This window comes from Pongo pygmaeus, chromosome 9, assembly GCF_028885625.2.
Source record: "Pongo pygmaeus isolate AG05252 chromosome 9, NHGRI_mPonPyg2-v2.0_pri, whole genome shotgun sequence".
In the NCBI taxonomy this organism is placed as follows: Eukaryota; Metazoa; Chordata; class Mammalia; order Primates; family Hominidae; genus Pongo; species Pongo pygmaeus.
Genome location: NC_072382.2, coordinates 111,831,774 through 111,847,063, shown reverse-complemented (window position 1 = coordinate 111,847,063; position 15,290 = coordinate 111,831,774). Strand labels below are relative to the sequence as shown.

Below are 15,290 nucleotides of genomic sequence, written 5' to 3'. Positions count from 1 at the left end.
GTGAATTTTTTTGTATTTTAAGTAGAGACAGGGTTTCTCCATGTTAGCCAGGCTGGTCTCAACTCCCAGCCTCATGTGATCTGCCCACCTTGGCCTCCCAAACTGCTGGGATTACAGATTTGAGCCACTGCACCCAGCCACTTCCAGAACTTTTGGCTAATACCTCCGTGTCCTCAACTGCTACCTGCCTCTTCTCTTCCAGTAGGACTTTATAATTAGGTAGGAAATTGTGTTTTGAAGAGCACAGTGTACTACTGTAGGGTGATAGAACCATGCTCATCTGATTTGTATCTAGATGAAAAAACTCCAAATTTTTATTCACTTCAAAACTAACTTCATGTAGAATTAACAGTGTTTTTTGAACCATGTTTTAATATAAGGAAATGCATTTGTATTGAATCCAAAAAGGTAAAAATAATTCTTTTTCATGGCTAAGACGTTTTCTGAAATTTAATTGGAATCCAAAGAACTGCATATTTATTATACCATCCAAAATTTTAAGTGTTTATTTTTGTTAACAGAAGTTTAATAATATATTGTGTTCTAAAGGCATATACCCAATATTCATAAAGCAAGTTACCATATGGACAAGGCTGCTTTTTGTGTTCAGGAACAATAGGTTTCTTCCTCAGAAAATTATCCAGACTGGGGCCGTGTCGGCCAAGAGGGTCATCAGGGGGCATGAACCTGTCATGGAGATAATAAAAAAATGATACCTAAGTAGGAGGCTGATAATTTAATTCTAAAAAGAGTACAAAGATTTGTTCCCTCTATAAGGAATTTTTTTAGCAATTTTAATCCAAGTGTTTTGATTCCATGTTTACAGAGTAAAAAAGAAATCAGTAAATGAAGTTCTCATTTCTTAATGAAAATTGAACTGTTTTGAGCTGAAATTGTATTTGTTTTAATTCAAGTAAGTTTTGAGTTGAGCATGTCCTATTAATTCTTCCTTCCTCTCAGTCTTGGGATTTTCTAAGGGTTTTAGAAAACGATTTCAGTGACACTTTAGGAGAACTTTATCAACATACACCTCATGAAGTGGATTGCTGCAGGTGGGGCGAGGTGGAGCAGCTGAGAAGAAGGGAGGCGGCTAGAACACAATGGGAAGGTACGAACTTACCAAACATCGGTTAGTGCTAGGCACTTTACACACTACACCATGGCATCCTAACCATGATCCCATGAAGTATTAGCTCCATTTTACAGATATGTAAACTTTTCTAATTTAGGTTTAGATAAATTAAGTGATTTTTATCCAATGTTGCATGGTACAGTCAAGATTCAATGATATCTAACTCCAATCTATTCTCTTCCCCTATTTGAATGAGCTTCTCAGTTGAGATAGAAAAAAATGTTAAGGAAATAAGCCTACTATTTCGGATGGGCTAATAAAGAAGAGAAGAATTTATGCCATGAATAATGAAAAGAAGTTATGCTTGAAGAATTCTGCTATTCATTATATCACCATTTGAACTTAAACCCAAGTATTTACCTATAAAATGTGAATAATGGGAATAATGTATGAACCCTTACAGGAGTGTCAACATGGCTGAGTAGTAACACTTAGCAACCACAGTGTTTATTATTACAAAACAATATGGTAACATTACATGTTACAAAACAGAAGATAAAGTCACTCAATCCCACAATCTTAATACAATTACTTTCCAGGTCTGTGTTAGATTTAAGTCTTTTTCATTGTGCACACATCATTTTACATGGCTTTAATGAAACACAAATATAATTTTACACTTTGTCTTTTTAACACAAAAAAACTTTCCCATGTTTCTTAATAGCCTTCATAATGATTCTTTTTTTCTTTTTGACACAGAGTTTCGCTGTTTCACCCAGGCTGGAGTGAAGTGGTACCATCTTGGCTCACTGCAACCTCTGCCCCCCTGGGGTTCAAACAATTCTCCTGCCTCAGCCTCCCAAGTAGCTGGAATTACACGCGCCCACCACTATGCCCAGCTAATTTTTTTTTTGATTTTTAGTAGAGACCACACCTGACATAATTCTTTTTTTTTTATAATAACTCTGAAGAGCTGAATAATATTCCAGTAGGAGATGTATCATAATTCGATTGATTTCTCTATTGTACATTTAGTTGCCCTTGAATTATTGCAATTATAAATAATACAGAAATGAACACATCTGGTCTTTATTTATTCCTCATTATATATTCCAAGAAATGAGATTTTTGGGTTGATGGAACACAGTATTCTTAAGGCTTCTGTGAACCTCTGCCGAATAACCTATCAGTGCCTCTTTAATAGCACAAGGCATACACAAAATTATTTTTGTGAATTAAATGAGAAAATATATTCTTTTTAGATTCATTTGCATTTTTAATTAGCACAAGAGGTGAACTTTTTCTACATATTTATAAATATATTTACTTCTCATGAGACATGCTTGATGTCATTTGTTCATTCATCAACTTTTAGACTCTGATCATGACCAGAGTCTTACATTAGTATAAGAACTTTAAAAATTCAGGTACAGTCACGCACTGCATAACATCTTGGTCAACAATGGACTGCATATATGACGATAGAGCTGAAAAGTTGCTGGTAACGTAATAGCACAATGCATTACACATGTGTTTGTGATCATGCTGATGCTGGTACAAACAAAGCTACTGTGCCCCCAGTCGTATAAAAGTGTAGCACATACTATTATGGACTGTGCATAATAGTTGATAAACCATGATGTCACTGGCTGTGCGTGATGGCTCATGCCTGTAATCCCAGCACTTTGGGAGGCCAAAGCAGACAGACCACTTGAGGCCAGGAGTTTGAGGCCAGCCTGGCCAACATGGTGAAACGTCGTCTCTACTAAAAAAAAAAAAACGAAAATTAGCCAGGTGTGATGGGGCGTGCCTGTAATTCCAGCTAGTCAGGAGGCTGAGGAATGAGAATTGCTTGAACCTGGGAGGCGGAGGTTGCAGTGAGCCGAGGTGGCGCCACTGCACTCCAGCCTGGGCGACAGCACAAGACTCCGTCTCAAAAAACAAAAAACAAAAGAAAACAAAATATCCCCAACTATGTTACTGGTTTATATAGTTACTATATTACACTTTTTGTTTTTATTTTAGAGTGTATTCCTTCTACTTGTAAAATAATGTTAACTGTAAAACAGCTTCATGCAGTTCATTCAGGAAGTATTTCAAAAGGCATCGTTACCATAGGAGATGACAGCTCCATGCACAGTACTGCCCCTGGAGACTTTGCAGGGGAACAATATGCGGGGGTGGAGGACAGTGATTTTTGATGATCCTGACCCTGTGTAGGCCTAGGATAATGTGTTTGTGTCTTAGTTTTCAACAAACACTTAAAAAAGAAAGAAAATAAATAAAAATAGAAAAGAGCTTATAGAATAAGGATATAAAGAAAGAAAATGTTTTTGTACAGTTGTACAATGTTTTAAGCTAAGTGTTATTACAAAAGAGAAAAAAGTTTTAAAAACTAAGAAGTTTATATATTAATAGTAAAAAAGTTATAAGCCAAGGTTAATATATTATTGAAAAAAGAAAAGTATTTTTTGATAAATTTGGCACAGCCTAAGTATACAGAGTTTATAAAGTCTACAGTGGTTTACAGTAATGTCCTAGCCCTTCACATTCACTCACCATTCATTCATTGACTCACTCAGGACAACTTCCCGTCCTGCAAGCCCCATTCATGGTAAGTGCCCTACAGAGACGTACCATTTAGAAATCTTTTATACCATATTTTATGGTATATATACCTCTTCAGTGTTTAGGTATGTTTAGATATACAAACATATCGTACCATCGTATTACAGTTGCCCACAGTATTCAGTACAGTAGCATGCTATACAAGTTGGTAGCCTGGGAGCAACAGGCTGTATGTACCACATCGCCTAGGTGCGTAGTAGGCTGTTCCAGCTAGGTTTGTGTAAGTACACTATATGATGTTCACACCCACAACGAAATCGCCTGAGGATGAATTTCTCAGAACGTATCCCTGTTGTTAAGCCAAGCATGGCTTATTTAGTAAGCTATCAATGCTCTAAATTGATTTTAAAAGGCAGTCCTTTGAGGGTGAAGATGGGAATTCCCCGTGTCTGTTTCCTCAGGTTCTCCAGACAGAGTCTTAGAAGACTTCCTCTGCCTCAGGTGTTCTATGAGTGACTTACAGGGAAAGGTGGGGCCTGCCACTCACACCGGGCCACCTCCGGCAATGATTCTGCAGTTTTCCTGATTCCCACTGAGGAACAGTGGGGAGATCAGTTGTTAGAAACCTGTTTGAGGTCTGGACAGTGGCAAAAAGAGAATTCTGTAGCAGCTGCCAGGGATAGTTATATTTTCACAGAAGCAATATCATTGGCAAGTAAATGGTTTTACTTACTTGTCATTGACAAATGAATACATTAATAATCGTTCATCTATGAACTTCTTCCATTCTGGTTTCTCATTAGCCAAATCCCTGTAGTTATCATTGGACACAATGATACCGTCCGACTCAAAAGCCAGCTTCACGATGAACCTGTCGTCATAGCACACCACTCTCCTCCCCTGGACTCGCCGGGATGGCGTGAACACCAGGATTTTCTCCTTCTCTAATTTACGTAAAATTTCCTGATCTGCAAGAATAATGACAGTAGGATTGCAGAAAGTAAATACACAGGTAACACACATGGCAACTTTCATACGATGTGAAACTCTAAAACATAAGCTGTATATATGTAATCCTTTAATTAGGGATTATGATTTAATTTGTAGATACAGCATCATTTCCAACTCTCAATAGTATTTTTCCTTCAGGAATTTTAATAATAAAGACTTTAAAACTAGTTAAAAAAATATGAACCATGTAAAAGTGAAACATGACTGGGCAAATTCTGACTGTCATTATGCGAAGCTTTTGCTTAAGAGCTGGAGCCATCAGCATGAGCACTATGGACACAGCTTCTTCCACGTTCCTACTTGAATACCATTCTAATAAAGCAGCTGTATGTTGTGTGGGGTTCAGGTGTGAGCAATACATTTTTTTCCTCCTAAGTTTGTTTGCATACTTTGTAGTTATTTTCTTCTAACTAGTGGGAGAGTATGAAAGGAAGTAGAAGTTGTCGAGGTAGCAAAGGGAAAAATCTTTAAATGCAGAAAGTTCAAAGAGAGAGGAGGCAGTAAGGTCAGAAGTGTTGTTATAAACATGGCTACAATACGCTCCATGACCTTTCTGTAAGACATCGTAATGAATGCCAGCATTCTTGTGGGGGTCAGACTGAGTAAAAGATAAGAAGTCATTGTGTGGAGAAAACATCTGTTGATTAGAAAAGGCCATGTAGAGATATGCTCATTTTGTCTGTGGTTGGCATATTCTTTTCTTTTGTGTGTGTGTGTGTGACTGAGTCTTGCTCTGTTGCCCAGGCTGGAGTGCAGTGGTGTGATCTCGGCTCACTGCAACCTCCGCCTCCCCGGTTCAACTGATTCTTGTGCCTCAGTCTTCTGAGTAGCTGGGATTACAGGCGCCTGTCACCACGCCTGGCTAATTTTTGTATTTTTAGTAGAGACAGGGTTTCACCATGTTGGCCAGGCTGTTCTTGAACTCCTGACCTCAGGTGATCCACCCGCCTCAGCCTCCCAAAGTGCTGGGATTACAGGAGTGAGCCACCATGCCCGGCTGGTTGGCATACTCTTCTCTTATAGCACTTTGTAACTCTATTGACTTGTTTTGTGATTTAAGAAAGGGTACTAGAGTTCATATGTTAATCAATGATAAAAATTCTCTTTCAACCATCCTTTCCTTCTACTTTTGCTCCTCTGTCCCCCATTTTCCCACCATTGTAAGTTCTGGCACGGAGTGTGGGGCACAAACCTACAGATGTCATGATTTTTTTTTTTAAAAACCTCACTACTTCTCAATGCTTATTAACTGGACTTACTAAGTTTTTTTCAATCCATCTCTGCAACAGATGATTATTACATACCTTCCTGGTATTGTGCTAGGTGTAACAGCCATCAAGATTAAAAATAACCTCTCCAAAGGAGCCTCAGTCTGACTGCACTGGACAAACACATAAGCCAGGTAAGCAAGGGTTGTAATTGCCACAGCAGAAGTGTGAGCTGGGTACAGATGGAAGAGTGACATGGGTCAGCTCTAATCCTGGCATATAGATTGATGATGCTCCTGACAGATGAATTCATTAAGACCAGACATTTGGGAGGCTGAGGCAGGCAGATTGCTTGAGCTCAGGAGTTCAAGCCCAGCCTGGCCAACATAGCAAAATCCTGTCTTTACAAAAAATACAATAATTAGATGAGTGTGATGGTGCACACCTGTAATTCCAGCTACCTGCGAAGCTGAGGCAGGAGAATTGCTTGCACCCTGGGAAGTGAAGGTTGCAGTGAACCAAGATCACGCCAGGCTCTCCAGCCTGGGGAACAGAGCAAGACTCTGTCTCAAAAAAAAAAAAAAAGACCAGACCTTTGTATGAGTGGAAGAAATGTGGGCATCAGCAAATCATGGACAAATCTCAAGTTCTGCCACTTTCCACATCAGACAATCACAATCTTGTTGAGCCTATTTCTTCATGTTGTCAAATGCAGTTGATAGACTATGAGAAGTACATGAGTTAACTTGCGGCAAAGCAGCTAGCACAGTGCCTGGCAAGCTCTCAGTAAACACTGTGCTCTTCAACTTAATTTTGTTCAATAGATGTAACTGCTGATCTCTCTGTTTTTTTTTTTTTGAGATAGAGTCTTGCTCCGTCACCCAGGCTGGAGTGCATTGGTGAGATCTCAGCTCACTGCACCCTCCACCTCCCAGGTTCAAGCGATTCTTCTGCCTCAGCCTCCTGAGTAGCTGGGACTACAAGTGCACGCCACCATGCCCAGCTAATTTTTGTAATTTTAGGAGAGATGGGGTTTCACCATATTGGCCAGGGTGGTCTCGAACTCCTGACCTCGTGATCCGCCCGCCTGGGCCTCCCAAAGTGCTGGGATTACAGGTGTGAGCCACTGTGCCTGGCCTACTACTGTTGATCTCTTTTAGAAATGACAGAATACCAGTGCAAAAGCAAGTGCCCTGTCTCAATTATAGGAGTTGTCATATTATAGTTTTGTGTATTAACCTGATAAGCATTTTGAGGGCAGGTGCCATGAGTCATTTATCTTTGTATCCATCAGCACCCAGCCCATGAGGCACACCAGTAGATGTTCAATGACTGTCTGTGGAATGAATAAATGAGTTACTTAAACCTATATACTCTGAAGTCTTTCAGTTCTTTCATCGTCTTACGTTCATGAGTAATCTATGGTACTTTATTATTTGTGAGGATGTTTACTCATCTATGCCATGTCTTGATCCTCACCAAAGTGAGTTGTAGATTAAGTTCGGTGGCCTCACAGTCATCATGTTGCTTAATTTGCATTTCTTTAATTGTTAATGAGGTTAGGACACTAATTAGGATAACATAAATAATCCTGACATAAGTAATATGGGTTCAGTAAAACTAGCAAGTTAACTGAATTTCTAGTCTTAGCACAGCACTTGATACATAGCTAGTGCTTGTTAAATATTTGATAAATGAATGGAAGATTGGCAAAAGTGCTAATCTGAATCTATGATGCTGACAACTTAAAAATATTTCTTGCCGGGCGCAGTGGCTCACGCTTGTAATCCCAGCACTTTGGAGGCTGAGGCGGGTGGATCACGAGGTCAGGAGATCGAGACCACGGTGAAATCCCGTCTCTACTAAAAATACAAAAAAAAATTGGCCTGGCGCGGTGGCGAGCACCTGTAGTCCCAGCTACTCAGGAGGCTGAGGCAGGAGAATGGCGTGAACCCGGGAGGCGGAGCTTGCAGTGAGCCGAGATCGCGCCACTGCACTCCAGCCCGGGTGACAGAGCAAGACTCCATCTCAAAAAAAAAAAAAAAAAATTTCTTATCAAGTGTCTTTTTTGGTGCAGTGAAAGAGTATTGGGCTACTCAATTTAGCAGGTATTATCTGGTTGAGGGTTTTAGTCAAGAGAATTATTACCCTGGGGTTATAATACCTAAAAGCCTCTGACATTAGTTTGTCATTTTACAAAGCAATCTGCATACTGATGTGTTGCAGGGACTAGCATGCTGGTATTTTTAAAACTAAACTTAGACACACTTACACAGTGTACTATCATTTTCTCTTCTCTCTTCATGTTCAAGAAGCTTTAAAGTCATTTACATGCTTAAATATTGTTTTTCTTTTTTTTAGTTTACTTTATCCCTTCCCCCGTTATCAAAATATTGTTAAGTTCCCTGTAGAAAATTGGAAAGGTAAGGACAAGTACTAAGAAGCAGGGAGAAATAAAAATCTCACAAAGTTGCAACTAAGAGGCAATTACTCTTAACAGTTTTGGTGTATTTCCTGCTCATCATTTTCTGTGTATTTTGTTCTTTCCATTGTTGATATATGTGTATATATATATGTATGCCTGTGTGTCTGTATAGACAGACACACAAAAATAAAATCTGCCTTTTATGTAAAAGAGCATTTCTGCAGATCATTAAAAATTCTGCCTGAATATTCGAATGCATATTCTATCATATTGATATCTCCTAATTGATTGAGCCATTCTTCTAATGAATGAACACTTTTTTTTTTCTATTCTAAATAACGATACTGCATGGGATGTCTTGGGTCATAAATATTTGTCTGTACTTCTGCTTATTTTCTTGGAACTTACTCTTAGAAGGGGAACTAGTGGATCCAAGAATATTAACATTTTAAGACCAACTACTTTCTTGACAGGTTGTAACAATTTCCACAGCAGCCTATGAGTAACTGCTTCAGGGCATTGAATGCTATCAGTTTTTTACTTTCTGCTATTTTTTTTTTTTTTGAGATGGAGTCTTGCTCAGTTGCCCAGGCTGGAGTACAGTGGCATGATCTCGGCTCACTGCAACCCCCATTTCCTGGGTTCAAGTGATTCTTGTGTCTCAGTCTCCCTAATAGCTGGGATTACAGGTGCCCGCCACCAGGCCCGGCTAATTTTTTGTGTTTTTAGTGGAGGCAGGATTTCATCATGTTGGCCAGGCTGGTCTTGAACTCCTGACCTCAAGTGATCCATCTGCCTCGGCCTCCCAAAGTGCTGGGATTACAGACGTGAGCCCTGCATCTGGCCATCTCTGCTAATTTGCTGGGTGAAAAATAACATGGTTTAGATTTGCATTTATTTAATTACTAATGGGGTTGAACTTTTTTTCTTCTTATTTGGTGCTTATATTCTGGGAGTTGTCTATTCCTAGCCTTTTGATGCTTATATACTGGAAAGAAGTTTTTTTTTTAATCAATCTGTATGAGCTCTTTGTATTAAGGGCATGATTCTTTGTTGGATTTTTTTTCCTTAGGCAACTTGTCAATTATCATTTTTAAGAAAGTTTCTCAAAATGCAGGAGCTTTAATTTTGATATAATTTTATCTCTCTTTTCCTTAGTAATTTCTTCTAAAAGTTTTAAATTTAGATAATTCTTATGGTCTCTGATGGTTTGATTTTTGACAATTAGTCTTCAACCACCTGGAATTTATTGTTATATAGTGTAAGATAAGGGTCTAAACAAGTACACTTTTCCCAAAGGGTTATCCAATATTTGATGCTACTGGTTGAATGATGACCTCTCTGCTTTACATTTATACATAGGCTAGGGTCTGGTTCCACTTTGGACTCCACCATGACTTGCCTATTCATTCTTATGTTAATTTAACAATGATGTAATAATTACACATAAAAATTAAATCTTTTTTTTTTTTGAGATGGGGTCTCACTGTGTCACCCAGGTTGGAGTGCAGTGGCGTGATCTCAGCTCACTGCAACTTCTGCCTCCTGGGCTCAAGTGATTCTCCCACTTCAGCTTCTCAGGTATCTAGGACCAGAGCACATGCCACCACACCTGGCTAATTTTTTGCATTTTTGGTAGAAACAGGGTTTCACCATGTTGCCCAGGCTGGTCTTGAATTACTGAGCTCAAGTGATCTTCCTGCCTCGGCCTCCCAAAGTGCTGGGAATACAGGCATGAGCCACTGTGCCCAGCCAAAAATTAAGTCTTAATCATCCCCTTTGGGTATATAGTAGATGGTCTCTTTATTTATTTTTGTTTTAAAATGTTTTACAGTTTTCTTTACACAGGTGCCTCAGTTTTTGTCAATACTGGATGCAGAGAGAAGGACAAGAAAGGTTGGATGTTGATTGTAAATCACTGTAATTGAGCAAAATGTTCACCAACAATAATTAACAGATACAGAGGACATCATTGCCTGAAACTCATACATTTAAAAACTACAAAATAATACAAAATACATTCCTTTCTACTGGACTGAAGCACATCTTACGGTCTTACATGTCTTTTTTGAACTGTTGTTATTAGAATCTGACTGCCACCTAATGTCACAATAGCACATGAGAAAATTGGGGCCCAAAGGGGTTCATTGTGTGGCTCAAAGTCTTCATAGCTAGTGAAGGGCAAAGCCAGAATTTGGATCCAGGTCTTGTGACTTCTGGCATCTCTCTAAAGGTCAGAATTTCACAAAATTTGAAGTCAGAGTTTCCACAAAAGTAAAGAAAAAAAAAGCTGGCTTATGTAGTGATGATTAATGTTTAATTAAGAAAACCAGATAGTTTTCAAACTCAAAAACTGGACAGGCATGGTAGCTCATGCCTGTAATCCCAGCACTTTGGGAGGCCGAGGTGGGCAGATCAGTTGAGGTCAGGAGTTCGAGACCAGCCTGGCCAACAGGGTGAAATCCTGTCTCTACTAAAAATACAAAAATTAGCCGGGTGTGGTGGCATGTGCCTGTAATCCCAGCTACTTGGCAGGCTGAGGCACGAGAATCGCTTGAACCTGGGAGGCGGAGGTTGCAGAGAGCCAAGATCGCACCACTGCACCCCAGCCTGGGTGACAGTGCGAGACTCTATCTCAGAAAACAACAACAACAAAAAACACTTGTGTCCCACTGCATGCACTGAGTAAGTGAAATGGATTTAGGATACCTGACAGTGTCAGACACCTGCACGGGTATTATAGGAAAGCTAGGTACAAGCAGCCGCCTGGAATAAGCCTACCTGTAATGAGAGCATCAGGTCGGGATTGCTCTTTCCTCCAAGCAGGAACAAAAACTGTAATGTCTTTGTGGCCTCTTTCCAAAAACCAATCCACTGCCAATTTTATTCCTCTGCAGGAAAATACTTCTTTGTTTCCATGGCTGAAAGATTATTACAGAACACTTAAAACACAACAAAACCTAAATTTAAGTAAATTAATTCAAGTTTGTAAACAGAAAGTATTACATAATTACAACAGTAATAAGAAATGTCACAGTTAAAATGGAGTTTATAGCTCAGAGACACATAAAGATAACTAAGTTGAAAATCAAGATCTGTGAGGAAAAACAAAAAAGAAAATTGGGATGATTATTTTCCAGAGAAGAAACAAAAGTGAGTTTTCAAAGGCAAAGTTGTAAAGGTTAACTAGTCAGAAAGACACAAGCTGTTCAGAATAAAGAAAACAGAAAGGGCTTCCTTCAACCACAGCAAGAAGAATTTCAGTCAAATGTCAAGAACTCATACAGAAAAAAAAAAATCTGTAAAAACAGTGGAACTGAATACTTATGAGTTTCTAAAAACTTTTCTTTCTCAAAAGTTCTTAGTGTATATTTCAATACTCAATGACTGAATAATGCACAAACTTTATCAGGTGACCAATGTAAAACAACATACTATACACTCACTGAAAGGAAAAACATGTTCACAATGCTTAATCTCATAGAAGAAACACTTTGCATATACTGCAGTGAAAAGACACCTAGTTTCTGTTCAACTATATTGTGTTGGACAAGGATTAATGATGACAAAAGGGCATTCAAAATTGGATTAGCAGCCTTAGTGCCTAAAAGAAAATGCCCAACTAAGAGTGTAGTCATTCAGTACGTATTTATCTAGCACTGGGCCCTGCTTGTACACTTTAACCTAATAATTCAAAAATAATACTCATTCCAATGTTTTTGAAGAAAAAGTCTCCTATTTTGAATGCAGTAATTATGTTCTTTTATAATGTGAAGGCTCCATTTGTTATCTATAACGGAGATATTTTTTCTTCTTAGGACTAAGGAGGGCTGAATGAAATATTGAAGGTAAATGCTTTGTTAACTTTTAGCATAAAGTAAACATTAGGCATATTAATATTTTGTTCTAGGGTTCCCTGGGAAACCCTAGAACCATCTAACATATGGCTAATCATTTTTAGTAAAAAATAGAAATAGACTGACTTGCTTTGTAGATGTTGAAGGCTCCAAACACAAACAAGAGAAAATACCTGGTTCCATAGTCCTGTACTAATGGTCCAGGGCATGATTAGATGGGAAATCAGATGCACTAGAGTTTCAGAAAATGGGATAAGGAAAGGGAGATTTTGAGGTCATTTTCTAGGTAAGAAGGGTGACCTGATAGCCTGGTGAATGCCCTAGCAAAAGGTACAAAGTGATATTAGGTTTCATGGAAAATAATGAAAGACTGAAATCAGTCTTCTGAAAAACTGTAGAAAATGGTATCTCTAGAGAGAACACATGTACCAAGTATTCCTAGATGCAAAAAGTCAGCTTGCTAAAACCTCACTACAATTTTACTTTGCATTAATGCTTTGAAATCTATTGCATTATGTCTATGGCCATACCACCCTGAACGCACTGGATCTTGTCTGAAATCTACTGTATTCAGCTTTGCTAGTAAACTAATGATACTCGGTTTACTGAGAGTTGAGCATTTAATTGCTTCTGGCTCTAACGACAGGCCCGCATAGACATTTCTTCCTGGTAATTTCATTTGGTAAGGATAACTGTCACATTTACTCACTCTAGAAACAAAATTCTATCTCCTAAATAATTAAATAACTTTTACTTTCACAAAATGTGTGCAAACAGCAAACCATTTACAATTATGGGATAAAGATTCTATAGATGATAAAACAGGATACTGTACTATGCAATTCTGATAATAAAGGTTGTTTCATTATCCTCCTTCTCCACAAAGACTCACAGGGAAAAAACAAGAATGAGGATGAAAAACGGCACATCGTTAATGGTAAATATCTCCATCTGGTTTAAAAAAACATAATCCTCCGTGTGTTTAGGAAACTGTGGTCAAGTTTTCTGTTATTTGCAGCTGAAAACATCCCTAATTGCTATGCTAGGCACAGCTCTATGAATACCCAGAAAAAGAATATATTTTATGGCAAAAACCATTATTAGGAGCAGAAAAGTTATTAAGTAACAGTTAATAGGAAGCTATAGTCATTCTAAACTCATCTCCAAATTAGTAACACAAAAGATCACAGTATTACTAGAAGAAATGAAAAAAATCCACAACCATACTAATTGACAGAAGAAGAAAACATTTAATAAGGATATAGGTAATTGGAATAATCAATTACAAGCTTGATCTAATGGACATATACAAATTCTGCAAAAAACTAAAGAGAAAAAATTATTTTAAAAAATATGAAAATTTTATAAATAAATTGGCTATGTACTAGGTCACAGAACAGATTTCAACAGATATCAGGAATCTGTACCATACATACAATACACTCTTTCACCACAATATGTTATTACATTGCAGATATAACGTCCTTGTTAAAAAATTAGTGTTGCTATAGCAGCAAAACCAATTTACAATTTTAATTTAAAAAGATCCAATTTGTAATGTAATAAAAGCCATACAAATCTTTAAAAAAAGACATGCAAGAGCTTTATAGACAAAATGAAATTTGAAAACCTATATTAAAGGGCACAAGGGAAGACTTAATATACTATTTTTATGGACAGTAAGACTCGATTAATAAAGATGGCAAATGATTTCAAATTCATCTGTATGTTGCAATTCCAATCAAATCCTCCAAAGGTTTTTTTCACAGAACATGAGAAGCTAAACTTAAAATTAATATGGAAAAACAAGAGGCCAGCAATAAGGTGACATTAAAAATCAATGAGGAAAAGATGAACTATTTAGCAAATGGTACTAGGGCAACTGGTTATTCCTGTGAAAAAAATAAAACTGCATTTTAATCTCACATCATATACAAAAAACAAATTGTTGATAGATCAAATATTTAAATATGAAAAGAAAAATTATAAAAGTTTTAGAATAAATTACCAGAGAATTCACATCAGGATAAGAGAACACTTCTTAAACAAGACATAGAACTACATGCTATTAAGAAAAACAGATATATTGGAGCACATGAAAGTTCTTTATACAAAAGACTCCATAATAAAAAAACAGGTCATAGCTTTGGAAAGGAGATTTGCAACATATAATACCAATCAAAAGGTTGGTACTCAGAATATAAAGTACTCTCGTATATTAAAAGAGGTAGCCAGTTGTTTTTTAAGGCAAAAGATATGAACAATCAATTCACAGAAGAGGAAACTCAAATGACCAATGAACATAGGAAAAGATGTTCAATAGTAAAGAAATGCAAATTAAAGCCAAAATGAGACACTACTTCACACCCATCAGATTGGTAAAAATAAAGTCTGCAAACACCAGATGTTGCCAAGAATGTGTGAAAGTAGGAACTCATACATCACAGGTGGGAGTGTAAATTGGTATAACTATTTGGGAGAGCAATTTGGCAATACTTCCATAAAGCGGAAGGCGTACTTTCTCTAAAACACAGTAGCTCTGCATCCAGGTACAGTAAAACCCCACGGGAACTTGAAATTAGATTCAATACAATTGGCAGCTGCCTTTCATCCTCCTCCCAGCCTTAGATGGCACTTGGGAGCAAGCTACTGTTCTTATCTTTTAAACGGCGAGGGAAAGGCAGGTAAGTGGGGATAAGCAGGGTGGGTCCCTGAGTTACCAGGACTTTCCCAGCCAATATTCCCCTGATCAGGCCCCAAAATGAATGCTAACTGAGAAATCTCTAGAATGGCTGCTGTTGTCTTGGAAGTCTGTGTCAGGCATCAAGATCCAGAATCATTCATAGTAATAATAACTTAAGCCTGAGCAGACAGTTACCTGGTGGCTCAAATCTGCAGATGGGACTTGTCACACTAGGAGAGGTTTTGGGAGACTGAACTTATTCTAACCTTACTGACGCATGATGAAGGATGTGACTCATCATACGTGCTAGATACAATATAAGGGACAACTGGAGGAGGTACTGATAAAGAATTACAAAATCAGAGTGAGCCAGATAAAGAATGATGAAAAACAGGATGTCAGAGTAAGTGCCATGTATCTACTGATGCAAATGAACTATCTGTTGACTATTTACTAAAAAAAGGAC

General features: G+C 37.9%; 1 protein-coding gene across 5 annotated transcripts in view; it reads right to left on the bottom strand.

Annotated features, from left to right (window-relative positions):
* The window catches only part of ZC3H12C (zinc finger CCCH-type containing 12C), an 84,965-nt gene that overhangs the window by 10,131 nt on the left and 59,544 nt on the right, over window positions 1–15,290 (bottom strand). For all 5 annotated transcript variants that reach the window (XM_054437437.2, XM_054437436.2, XM_054437433.2 and 2 more), the window contains exons 3-5: window positions 11,066–11,205; window positions 4,374–4,608; window positions 581–687 (exon numbers count right to left, since the gene is read on the bottom strand). In XM_054437437.2, coding sequence (XP_054293412.2) covers window positions 581–687; window positions 4,374–4,608; window positions 11,066–11,205 — 482 coding nt within the window. The remainder of the gene's footprint in view (window positions 1–580; window positions 688–4,373; window positions 4,609–11,065; window positions 11,206–15,290) is intronic.